This window comes from Loxodonta africana, chromosome 26, assembly GCF_030014295.1.
Source record: "Loxodonta africana isolate mLoxAfr1 chromosome 26, mLoxAfr1.hap2, whole genome shotgun sequence".
Taxonomy (NCBI): Eukaryota; Metazoa; Chordata; class Mammalia; order Proboscidea; family Elephantidae; genus Loxodonta; species Loxodonta africana.
The window spans coordinates 38,895,750-38,909,545 of NC_087367.1; the positions used below are offsets into that span (position 1 = coordinate 38,895,750).

General features: G+C 42.4%; 1 protein-coding gene across 1 annotated transcript in view; it reads left to right on the top strand.

The window, feature by feature from the left end:
* Positions 1–4,168: 4,168 nt before the first annotated feature.
* NME9 (NME/NM23 family member 9) overlaps positions 4,169–13,796 on the top strand; it is a 52,422-nt gene continuing 42,794 nt past the window's right edge. The window contains exons 1-2 of the mRNA XM_010599490.3: positions 4,169–4,222; positions 4,648–4,684. Of these exons, the coding sequence (XP_010597792.1) occupies positions 4,652–4,684 (33 nt within the window). The 5' untranslated portion in view covers positions 4,169–4,222; positions 4,648–4,651. The remainder of the gene's footprint in view (positions 4,223–4,647; positions 4,685–13,796) is intronic.

Consider the following 13,796-nt stretch of genomic DNA (forward strand, 5'->3'; position numbering starts at 1 on the left):
TTGGGGGATTACTGGATACTGGCTCTGACCTGACACTAATTCCAAGAGACTCAAAACATCACTGGCCCCACCAGTTGGAGTGGCAGCATATGGAGGTGAGGTTATTAATGGAGCCTAAGCTCATGTCTGTCTCACTGTAGGTCCAGTGGGTCCCCAAATCCAACCAGTAGTGATTTCCCCAGTTCCAGAATGCGTAATTAGAATAGGTATACTCAGCAACTGGAAGAACCTCCATATTGGGATTCCTGACAAACGGAGTAAGGGCTATTATGGTAGGAAAAGCCGAGTGGAAGCCATTGGAACTGCCTCTACCTAGCAAAATAGTAAACCTAAAGCAATACTGCATTCCTGGAGGGATTGCAGAGATTGCTGCCACCATCAAAGACTTGAAGGATGCAGGAGTGGTGATCCCCACACACATCTCCATTCAACTCACCTATGTGGCATGTGGAAAAAACAGGTGGATCTTGGAGAATGACTGTAGATTATCAAAAATTTAACCAGGTGGTGACTACAATTGCAGCTGCTGTTCCAGATGCAGTTTCATTGCTTGAGCAAATTAATACATCTCCTGGTACCTGGTATGCAGCTATTGATCTGGCTAAGGCCTTTTTCTCCACAGCTGTTTTGAAGGACCATCAGAAGCAATTTGCCTTTAGCTGGCAAGGCCAGCAATACACCTTCAGTTGCCTACTTCAGAGCTACATCACAACTCTCCACCCTTATGTCATAATTTAGTCCACAAGGAACTTGATCACCTTTCCTTTTCACAAGATGTCACATTGGTCCATTACATTAATGACGTTATGCTGTAAAAAGAAGAGTCAATGACTGGACCTGTTGGTAAAATATTTGCATGCTAGAGGGTGAGAAATTAATCTCACAAAAATTCAGACACTTTCCACCTCAGTGAAATTTCTAGGGGTGCAGTGCTGTGAGACGTGTCGAGATATTTCTTCTAAAGTGAAGGAAAAGTTATTGCATCTGGCTTCTCCCACAACTAAAAAGGAGGCCCAGTGCCTAGTGGACCTCTTTGGATTTTGGAGACAGCATAGTCCTCATTTGGGTGTGTTCCTCCAGCCTATTTATCAAGTGACTCGAAAAGCTGCTAGTTTTGAGTGGGCCCAGAACAAGAGAAGGTTCTGCAACAGGTTCAGGCTGAGGTGCAAGCTGCTCTGCCACTTGGCCATATGATTCAGCTGTTCCAACGGTTCTTGAAGTGTCTGTGGCAGATAGAGATGCTGTTTGGAGTCTTTGGCAGGCCCCTATTATTGAATCGCGGTGCAGACCCATAGGATTTTGGAGCAAAGCCTTGCCATCCTCTGCAGATAATTACTCTTTTTTTGAGAAACAGCTTTTGGCTTGTTACTGGGCCTTAGTAGAGACTGAACACTTAACCATGGGACACCAAGTCACCATGTGGCCTAAGCTGCCCATCATGAACTGGGCGTTGTCTGACCCATAGAGTCATAAAGTTGGATGTGCACAGCAGCATTCCATCATTACATGGAAGTGGTATATACGAGATCAGGTCTGAGTGGGACTTGAAGGCACAAGTGAGTTGGGTGAGGAAGTGGCCCAAATGCCCATGGTCTCCACCCCTGTCCCATTACCTTCCATCTCCCAATCTATACCTATGTCCTTGTGGAGAGTTCCTTATGATCAGCTGACTGACAAAGAGAAAACTCATGCCTGGTTTACAGATGGTTCTGTATGATATGCAGGCACCACTCAAAAGTGGCCAGTGGCAGCACTACAGCCCCTTTCTGTGGCCTCCCTGAAGGACAGTGGTGAAGGGAAATTCTCCCAATGGGTAGAACTTCAAGCAGTGCACTTTGCTTGGAAGGAGAAATAGCCAGAAGTGCGATTGTATACTGATTCATGGGGTGTGGCTGGCTAATGGTTTGGCTGGATGGGCAGGGACTTGGAAGGAACATGATTGGAAAATTGGAGACAAGGATTTACGGGGAAGATGTATGTGCAAGGATTCATGGGTCCAGGAATCAAGGGGTGAAGATGGAAGTGGTACCACTTACTATTACCCCTAGTGACCCACAGGTAGGGTTTTTGTCTCCTGTCCCGAGACCTTATGCTCTGCAGGTCTAGAGGTCTTAGTCCCAAATGGAGGAATGCTCCCACCTGGAGACACATCACTGATTTCATTGAACTGGAAGCTAAGAATGACACCTGGCCACTTCGGGCTCTTTATGCTTCTGGATCAACAGGCAAAGAAGGGAGTTACCATACTGGCTGGTGTGATCGATCCTGATTACTGAGAGAAAATAGCATTGATATTACATAAAGGAGGTAAAGAAGTGTATGCCTGGAATACAGGAGATCCTTTAGGGCATCTCTTAGTACTACCATGCCCTGTGATAAAAGTCAATGGAAAACTACAGCAACCCAATTCTGACATGACTACTAATGGCCCAGACCCTTCAGGAATGAAGGTTTGGGTCAACCCACCAGGCAGAGAACCACAACCAGCTGAGGTATTTGCTGAGGGCAAAGGGAATATGGAATGGGTGGTAGAAGATAGTTTTAAATACCAGTTTTTGTTACATGACCAGTTGCACAAAGGAAGACTGTAATTGTTATCAGTATTCGTCCTTTGTATGTGTGCGTCAACTATTTTTGTTTTCTTCACTTATAAAATGTTGGTTTTTAAATGGGGCTAGTGTGTTTTCGGTTGTACACAGGTTAGTTGTATCATGTTAGGTGCAAGTATGACTTCATAATTGCCTTTATTCAGAGTTTATGTATGTTTTGGGGAGATGTGTACAGGTGCCAAGTTGACAAGGCATGGTCTGTGATGGTTAGGATTGTGTGTCAGCTTGGCTGACTATGATTCTCAGTGTTTTGGTAGTTGTATATTGTTGTGATCACTTCCCTGTTGAAATTTGATGCATGATCACCCCCATGATGGATCTACTGAGTGGTACTGGTGCGCCAGGGCCTGTGGCAGCTCACTGCTCCCTCAGCCTTCATCTCTCTACCCTCCTCCGCCTACTTCCAGCTCACATCGCAGGGTCTTTTGCTTGTTCTAGATCCTGCAGCTGGCTCCTGTTAGTCTGACCTCCGGTTCTTGGAACTTGAGCTAGCAGCTTGCCTGTTGGTTTTGAGATTTGTAGATCTTTACAGGCTGCTACAGCCCCGCTCTCTGCCCTGGTGATCTTAGTTTGCCAGCCCCTGTGGCTATGTGAATCAGGAAAGCCCTCTTCCCTACCCCAACGGACTTGGGGTGTACAGCCTCTAAAAACCGCATGAACTATTTCCTTGACATAAATCTCTCTCTCTCTGCTTTCGCTTCTCTAGAGAACTCAGTCGAAAACAGATGTGAAGGAGTAGGCATCCAGATAACTGGGGAATGTGTGTTGGCAGAAGGATCTGCCACTGTCAGATGCTAAGGGGGAGTGTGTCTGGAATATGTGATGTATAGCAAAGAAGCCAGAGAATCTGGTGAGGAGTGAGCTGGAGAGAAGTGGTTAAACGTGAGGTTCAAGATGCAAAAGGGAGGAAGAGGCAAGAGTCAAGTCTGTTGTAAGGGCTGTGACTTTTATTGAGGACAGGGAGAGCCAATGGAGGACTTAGAGCAAAGGAAGGACAAGCTCTAAATAGTATTTTAAAAAGACGACTCTAGTTGTTTTATTGAGAGTAGACTGTAAAGGAATGAGTGTTTGCCAGCTTTAAAAAATGCGTAATTCGTTGTTGACTTATTTTCTTATTCTGAAAAAAAAACTGACTTTCTTACCTCATTTTGGATTTGTAATTTTGTAACTTTTGTCTTAAAGAGAATCCCTTCAGCTCCCTCAAAATCTGGGGCCACCCTTGTCTGGCACGCATTACGTGGGTGTGTGAGGTAGAAAAACTGCAAACCGCACCTGGTGGGCAGAACGGATGCGGGAATTTAGAACGCAGGGATTCGGTGTACAGATACGGGGTCTTCGATTGGTGGATGCAAAGCCTCCAGAGACTGACAAACACTTCAGCCACTGAGAGCGTTCCCATAGTCCAATCCGTACAGCAGGGGCGGGACTCGCTCCTCCCTTTCTGCTGGGCTCAGAGCCTCTCGGACTCTGCAATCGTGTTAGACTCACAGCGGTTGGTGCTTACGCGTGCGCATGCTCGCAAGGCAGATTGGGCGTGGTGCTGGGTTGCCATGACGACCGTGGCTGGGCCCGCTCAGACACAGCTAGAAGCTCTGGCAGCGCGTTGCTGACCGGTACCTGTCGGGATATAGTCGCAGTAGTTCCGCTTCCCAGTAATGCATAGGGACAGTAGGGATAACAGTTCCGTGGCGTTTATAATAAGTAAATTATATAGTATGTTATAAAATCCCTGGTGCTTGACCGGCTGTCCTGCACCGACTCCGGGCTCTGAGCCCGAGCCTGGCCCGCTCCGGGGTGGGGAGGGGGCAGCAAATCCACCAAAACCGCCAGGCGAGTTCGGGCTGGAGCCTTCTTTTCCCCCATAGGGTGTTCATTTTGCATCCGTGCCTTTATTTGTTGCCACTTACAAGCACCTTTAAACGGGACGGGAGACTGTCTGAAGGAGGTTCTTACTTGCAGATCCGCGCAGCGGGGCAGTCAGTTGTCGCCCGGCGCTGGCCTCGAACCAGCAGTAACAGGGCTTTTGTCTTCTTTGCAGAGCCATGGGCAGCAGGAAGAAGGAAATTGCTCTGCAGGTAAGCCTCAGCACTTGATTGAGGGTGGGGACTAGGGGAGTAGCGTGTAGCGGGAAGTGCAGTATAAAACTGATATTCTGGTTGCCACTGTTCTCAAACTTGAGTGTTGTATTCTTCCTTCTCAAAGGAAAAAAGTTATCTCAGACAAATTTTTGAGCACTTAAATACGTGTAAACATAAAACTGTTTATGAGCTTCATATGCCTATAAAAAAAAATGCCTATAGCACTTAAAAAAAGCATAAAAACCAAACTTGCATTAAAATTAAACTACAAAACCAAGAAAATTTGAATCAACATAATTTAATGTGACCATTACTTTTTTGTTGTTGAAATAATTACAGCTTGCTGCAAGAATATGATAAAGGTTCTTTTTGAGTTTGGGCATGCTTCTGCAACTCTGTGCTCTGTGGAGACCCAGTTCTCTTACCACTGCTCTCTTTAAACATTCACTTATTCAACAAAAATGTTTTGAGAAGTACTATGTACTGGGCGGAGTCCCTAGGTGGTGCAAATGGCTAACGTGCTTGGCTGTTAACCAAAAGTTTGGAGGTTCAAGTCCACCCAAAGATGTCCGGAAGAAAGGCCTGATGATCTACTTCCCCCCAAAATCAGCCATTGAAGAGGCTGTGGAATGCAGTTCTACTCAGATACACATGGAGTTGCCATGAGTCGGAATCAGCTCAGCAGCACCCGGCCATGTGCTGGGTATTTATTATTTAGAGTGCCTTATGTCATTCGCACCTGGAGCAAGTGAATCCATAAGCCAGTGTCTCCTCTTCTTTTTTTGATCTCGGATAATAAGTAGTGGTTAATGCTAAAGGGATGGAATGAGCCCTGGAGTTGCGAGGGAGTGCTTCCTCATAGGAGATCATCCGGATGATCTATAATATGGGTACATTTAAAAACAAAATTTAAAATGTTCCATAGTCAACTCATGACCCATCAGGATACATGCTTAGACCAGAGGCACCTCTTGGAGATAGAGTTTCATGGTCTTGAGACACCTGATTTTTCTTTTATTGTCCTCAGTGGGACAGCAGTTTGCAAGTGAACTCTAAAAGCATAGTGATTTTAAAAAGGGAGGGAAGGGGCAAGTAGCGTCAGTCTAAGGATAGCACATGCTGGAGGTGGAAAGAGCTTTGGACTGGAAGTCAGAACTGATGGAGTTCTTGGATCTTCTCTTAGCCAACTTTGTGACTTGGGATAAATCACAGAAGCTCTCTGGGCTAAATACAGCTTGCCCGTCTGTAGCTGAAGATGTTGGGTGAATTTTCCTTAAGGGCCTTCCAGCATTGATATTCTCGGACTCTATAGAGTTATGAAACTTTTCATATGTGTCTATTCTATCTGTAAATTATTTCTAAATTCCTGGTCCCACCACTTATTAGCTATATGAACAATTTCCTCAACCTGTCTGGGTCTCCATATCCTTTATGTAAATAGGAGAGACAATACCTAACCTGCAGAGTTGTGATGAGACTCCTTCAGACACGGCCAGGTTGGTCTGAATGCTACTTGTGGTGTCTCTGACATTGTTGCCCGTGTGATTGTTTATCTTTTCATGTGTTTATGCCCTAGTTCCCCAGCTCACCTGAAAGCTCTTAAAGGGTAGGAACACTTGTTAGCAGTATTTTTTTTTTTCATAATTTTTCATGTGTACTCCTCATCTGAGTACAGTGCAGTTCTCCAGGTGTTGTCGTTAGCTGCCGTGGAGTCGGCTTCTGACTCACGGCAACCCCATGTACAACAGAACCAAATGCTGTGCCATCTCCACTGCATCGAAACACACACTGGACCATTGTGATCCATAGCATTTTCGTTGGCTGATTTTTGAAAGCAGATCACCAGACCTTCCTTCCCAGTCTGTCTTCGTCTGGAAGCTCTGCTGACACCTGTTCAGCATCACAGCAATATGCAGCCTCTACTGTCAGACAGGTAGTGTCTGCACATGAAGTGCATTGGCTTAAAATCAAACCCAGGTTTCCCACATAGAAGGCAAGAATTCTACCACTGAACCACTACTGTCCCCACAGTACTCAAAGTAGATGCTCCCATTTGCTGAGGGAGGAGGGAGAGTAGGTGTACATTGAGGCACCTGTGTAATAGTTGCCTCTCTACAAGGTAAACTCCTTGAAAACAGTGCCCTAGGGTCTGCCAACCCAGAAACCTGTCCCCTCTCTGGGCAAGACTATTTGTAGTTCCTTCTGTGACTGAGACAGAAATCACAGGACATCAAGAGACAGAGACTGGTCAAAGGTGCCACACGTTACTCATTCATTTCCTGCCAAATGTAGGGCCTAGTGAAGTCCAGATGTTTCTTGCACTGCTCTGCACCTACCCTGCTCCTATGGGTGAGATTCTTCAACTGTCCAGAGTCCTGGTCCCAGAGCTGGTGTGGCTAATGTGAAGACAGGCAGTCACAGAGAGTTGCCAGTGACTTATAGCTGAGCCTCTGAAAGTGACTCTTATGAGAGGGCAGATGGGTCTGGGAGCTCTTCTGAACCCTTCTATCACTTTCCTCAGGACTATAGCTGTAGGGCCAGGATGACATCAGTCTAATTCTTTACCTAATTGAAGGCATCAAGATTTTTTTCTGTCGTATATAGCTAGATACACATATATCTATATATTTTTTTATAAAACCTGTTGCCATTGAGTTAATTTCAACTCATAGCAACCTTTGAAGAGAGTACAGAACTGCCCCATAGAGTTTCCAGGGAGCAGCTGGTAGATTCAGACCTTTTGGGTAGCAGCCATAGCTCTTAACCACTGCACCACCAGGGCTCCATGTATATACACACACACACACACACACATATATATGCACACACATATGTAAAAACAAGGAAGAATGGCATCTTTAAAGAGAAGGACCTTTAATAGAGGATTTTCCAGTGTTACATATCCCCACACTTTTTGCAGATAAGCATCCTATTATTTTAAAGGGATGGAGACCCTTAACGTATACAGAACAAGTGGTAATTTCCCACAGTCTTTTAATTTATATAGTTTCAAAGTGCCTCCCCAGAAAATACTATTAATTACAAAGAGAAAGAGAATAATTTTATAGTGGAGAAACCTGTCAGACACTACCTAATCAAGTGATCAAAGTAAACATCATCAGTAATGGAACAGATTGAAATTGGGTGTCACCTAATAGGATGCAATAAGAGGATCACTTTTCAGGATGCACAACCTGAATTTAATCAGGAGGAACTCAAACTGACACCCAAAATGAAGGACATTCTACAAAATAACTGCCCTGTAGTCTTCAAAATATCAAGGACTGGAAAATCAAACAAAGAGTGAGAGTTATTCCAAACTGAAGACCAAGACTTGACAAATTTAGCACCTGATTCTAATTAGATTCTTTTGCTCTTCAGGATGTTATTGAGACAATTGATGAAACTTGACTGGGCTCTAAGAACTAGATAGTATTAATGTATCAATGTTGATTTCCCAATTTAATAGTTGTGTTGTAGTTATGTAGGAGAATGTATTCAGGGATGATGAGATATCAGGTTGGTAATTTACTTTCAAATAATTCAAGGAACAAAATGTTCTTTACACTGTACTTGCAAATTTTATGTAAGTTTAAAATTGTTTCCAAATAAAAAAACATTATACAAAAATTTATACTGTTCAGAGGAATTAGATGGTGCCCGGCTACTACCACCAACTGTTGTCACAGGGATCACAATAGAGGGTCCTGGACAGAAAAAAAAAAAAAAAAAAACAGCGGGAGAAAAATGTAGAGCAAAATGTGAACTCACTAAAAAGACCAGACTTACTGGTCTGATAAAGACTGGAGGAATCCCTGAGACTATGGACCCTGGATACCCGTCTAACTCAAAATTGAAGCCAGTCCCAAAGTCCACTTTTCAGCCAAAGATTAGACAGGCCTATAAAACAATAACACACGTGAGGAACGTGTTTCTTAGTTGAGTCAAGTATACGAGACCAAATGGACAACACCTGCCCCAAAGAAGACCAGGCAGGAAGGAACAGAAAAATGGATGAATGGACGTGGAGAACCCGGAGTGGAAAGGGAAAGGAGGAGAGTACCGACACATTGCAGGAATTGGAACCAATGTCACAAAATAATTTGTGTATAAGTTTTTGAATGAAAAACTAACTTGCTCTGTAAACTGTAAATTCTTTGTATACTGTTAGTGGAGAGAGAATGTGAATTTCTCCTTGCATTTAATTTCTAATGTAATCCAGAATACTTTTAGATAAAAGTGTGAGGGAACGGTAGTAAATCCAACTCTTAATTATTTCCGATGTGAATATTGGGATACATTTAACAAAAGATATGCAAAATTAATAAACTGAAAACTACAAAACATTGCTGAGAAAATTAAGGATGACGTAAATAAATGGGGAAAAACATCATGCTTATCAACTGGAAGACTCGATGTTAAGATTTTAGTTTTTTTCCCCAAATTGATCCATAGATTCAACACAATCCTAATCAAAATCTCTGTCGGAGTTTCACAGAAATTGACAAGGCGACTCTAAAACAGCGCTTTGAATCAGTTCATTCTGGTTTGAATCCGTGCTGAAAATTTGCATTTCCACCCCAGATATACTGAATCAAACTCTACAGTTTAACAAGATCACCAGGTGATTCTTATGAATAATAAAATTTGAGAACCACCACTCTACTAGTGGTCCTCAGCATTGGTCTCTCTAACCAGCACACCATTTGCATTGCCTGGGAACTTGTTACAAATACAAATTTTCAGCAGAGGTTTGAACCTGAACAAACTGGTTGGAAGCCCTGCTCTAACATGCATATGGAAATGTGAAGCACCTGCAATAGTCAAAACAATTTTGAAAAGAGGTCTCACACTGCCTGATTCCAAGACTTTCTATAATGCTATAGTAATCAAAACAGTGTCTTATTGGCATAAAAAAAAAAAAATTGGCATAAGAATAGACAAATAGGTCAATGAAACAGATAAAGAGTCCAAAATAAACCCGTATTTATGCATTTAATTGGTTTTCAACAAAGGTGACAAAGGAATTCAATGGGGAAAATAAATCCTTTCAACAGATTTTGCAGAAACAACTGTATGTCTACGTGGGGAAAAAAACTGTCAAAATCCTGCCCTTATTAAAAAAAATCCTGCTCTTAGAACACACCCAAAAACTAATTTGAGATGGGCTGTACACTTAAATGTAAAATTTAAATTATAAAGCTTCTAGAAGAAGACAGAACATCTTTATGACCTTGAGGTATGGAAAGATTTCTTAGAAGGGACATAGAAGCACAAGCCATAGAACTAAAATTTAATAAGTTAGACTTCATAAAAAAAAAAATTAAAAAACCTATGCGAACCAAAGACATTGTTAAGGAAATGAATAGGCAAACCACAGATTTAGAAAAAAATATTTATAATACATATATCTGATAACCCCCACATGTCTGTCAGTTTGTCGTGCTGTAGGGGCTTGTGTGTTGCTGTGATGCTGGAAGCTATGCCACTGGCATTCAGATACCAGCGGGGTCACCCATGGAGGACAGGTTTCAGCTGAGCTTCCAGACTAAGACAGACTAGGAAGAAGGACCCAGCAGTCTACTTCTGAAAAGTGTTAGCCAGTGAAAACCTTATGAATAACAGCAGAACATTGTCTGATATAGTGCTGGAAGATGAGTCCCCCAGGTTGGAAGGTACTCAAAAGATGACTGGGGAAGAGCTGCCTCCTCAAAGTAGAGTCGACCTTAATGACGTGGATGGAGTAAAGCTTTCGGGACCTTCATTTGCTGATGTGGCTTGACTCAAAATGAGAAGAAATAGCTGCAAACATCCATTAATAATCGGAACCTGGACTGTACGAAGTATGAATCCAGGAAAATTGGAAATCGTCAAAAATGAAATGGAATGCATAAACATCGATATCCTGGGCATTAGTGAGCTGAAATGGACTGGTATTGGCCATTTTGAATCAAACAATCATATAGTCTACTATGCTGGGAATGACAACTTGAAGAGGAATGGTGTTGCATTCATTGTCAAAAAGAACGTTTCAAGATCTATTCTGAAGTACAACGCTGTCCGTGATAGGATAATATCCACACGCCTACAAGGAAGACCAGTTAATACAACTATTATTCAAATTTACGCACCAACCACTAGGGCCAAAGATGAAGAAATAGAAGACTTTTATCAGCTGCTGCAGTCTGAAATTGATAGAACATGCAATCAAGATGCATTGATAATTACTGGTGATTGGAATGTGAACGTTGGAAACAAGGAAGGATCAGTAGTTGGAAAATATGGCCTTGGTGACAGAAACAATGCCGGAGATCGAATGATAGAATTTTGCAAGACCAATGACTTCTTCATTGCAAATACCTTCTTTCACCAACATAAACGGCGACTAGATGGAACACACAGAAATCAAATTCACTACATCTGTGGAAAGAGATGATGGAAAAGCTCAATATCATCAGTCAGAACAAGAGCAGGGGCCGACTGTGGAACAGACCATCCATTGCTCATATGCAAGTTCAAGCTGAAACTGAAGAAAATCAGAGCAAGTCCACGACAGCCAAAATATGACCTTGAGTATATCCCACCTGAATTTAGAGACCATCTAAAGAACAGATTTGACGCATTGAACACTAGTGGCCGCAGACCAGACGAATTGTGGAATGACATCAAGGACATCATCCATGAAGAAAGCAAGAGGTCATTGAAAAGACAGGAAAGAAAGAAAAGACCAAGATGGATGTCAGAGGAGACTCTGAAACTTACTCTCGAGCATCGAGCAGCTAAAGCAAAAGGAAGAATTGATGAAGTAAAAGAACTGAATGGAAGATTTCAAAGGGCCTCTCGAGAAGACAAAGTATTCTAATGACATGTGCAAAGAGCTGGAGATGGGAAACCAATAGGGAAGAACACGCTTGGTGTTTCTCAAGATGAAAGAACTGAGGAAAAAATTCAAGCCTCAAGTTGCAATACTGAAGGATTCCATGGGGAAAATATTAAACGACTCAGGAAGCATCAAAAGAAGATAGAAGAAACACACAGAGTCATTATACCAAAAAGAATTAGTCGATATTCAACCATTTCAAGAGGCGGCATATGATCAGGAACCGATGGTACTGAAGGAAGAAATCCAAGCTGCTCTGAAGGCATTGGCGAAAGACAAGGCTCCAGGAATTGATGGGCTATCAATTGAGATGTTTCAACAAACAGATGCAGCGCTGGAGGTGCTCACTCATCTATGCCAAGAAATATGGAAGACAGCTTCCTGGCCATCTGACTGGAAGAGAGCCATATTTATGCCTATTCCCAAGAATGGTGATCCAACCGAATGTGGAAATTATAAAACAATATCATTAACACCACACACAAGCAAAATTTTGCTGAAGATCATTCAAAAGCGGCTGCAGCAGTATATCGACAGGGAACTGCCAGAAATTCAGGCCAGTTTCAGAAAAGGACGTGGAACCAGGGATATCATTGCTGATGTCAGATGGATCCTGGCTGAAAGCAGAGAATACCAGAAGGATGTTTACCTGTGTTTTATTGACTATGCAAAGGCATTTGACTGTGTGGATCATAACAAACTATGGATAGCACTGTGAAGAATGGGAATTCCAGAACACTTAATTGTGCTTATGAGGAACCTTTAGATAGATCAAGAGGCAGTTGTTTGGACAGAACAAGGGGATACTGATTGGTTTAAAGTCAGGGAAGGTGTGCGTCAGGGTTGTATTCTTTCACCATACCTATTTAATCTGTATGCTGAGCAAATAATCCGAGAAGCTGGACTATCTGAAGAAGAACGGGGCATCAGGATTGGAGGAACACTCATTAATAACCTGCGTTATGCAGATGACACAACCTTGATTGCTGAAAGTGAAGAGGACCTGAAGCACTTACTAATGAAGATCAAAGACCACAGCCTTCAGTATGGATTATACCTCAACATAAGGAAAACAAAAATCCTTACAACTGGACCAATGAGCAACATCAGGATAAGGGGAGAAAAGATTGAAGTTGTCAAGGATTTCATTTTACTTGGATCCACAATCAAAAGCCATGGAAGGAGCAGTCAAGAAATCAAAAGACGCATTGCATTGGGCAAATCTGCTGCAAAGTACCTCTTCAAAGAGTTGAAGAGCAAAGATGTCACCCTGAAGACTAAGGTGCACCTGACCCAAGCCATGGAATTTTCAATCACATCGTATGCATGTGAAAGCTGGACAATGAATAAGGAAGACCAAGGAAGAGTTGACGCTTTTCAATTGTAGTGTTGGCAAAGAATATTGAATATACCATGGACTGCCAAAAGAATGAACAAATCTGTCTTGGAAGAAGTGTGGCCAGAATGCTCCTTAGAAGCAAGGATGGTGAAACCGCGTCTTACATACTTTGGACATGTTGTCAGGAGGGATCAGTCCCTGGAGAAAGAGATCATGCTTGGCAGAGTAGAAGGTCAGCAGAAAAGAGGAAGACTCTCAACAAGGTGGATTGACACAGTGGCTGCAGCAGTGAGCTCAAGAATAACAATGATTGTAAGGATGGAGCAGGACCGGGCAGTGTTTTGTTTTGTTGTGCACAGGGTCGCTATGAGTTGGAACCGACTCAACGGCCACCTAACAACAACAACAACAACAACAACAACAACAATAATATATCTGATAAAGAACTTATAACCAGAATTTTTTAAAACAAGAACAACAAAACTCTTAAAACCTAATAATAAAAAGAGAAACAATCTAGTGAAGAAAATGGACGAGAAACTAATGGGCACTTCTCAAAGAAGACACACGAATGGCTGAAAAGAACATTACGCAACACCAGTAGTAACTCGAGAAATTAAACAAAAGCCATAATGATATACCACTACGTAATCATTAATGTGGCTAAAATTAAAAAGACCGACATCACCAAATTTTGGTATGTGGAGCAACTAGAATTCTTATACTTTGCGGGTAAAAGTTGAAAATGATACTACTACTTTAGGAAAAGCACTAGCTAATTCTTATAAAACTATAAATATGTGCTTACCCTATGTCCCAGCAATTCTCTTCCTAGGTATTTATTTACCAAAGAGAAACGAAAACATGAACACAAAAAGACTTAACAAGAA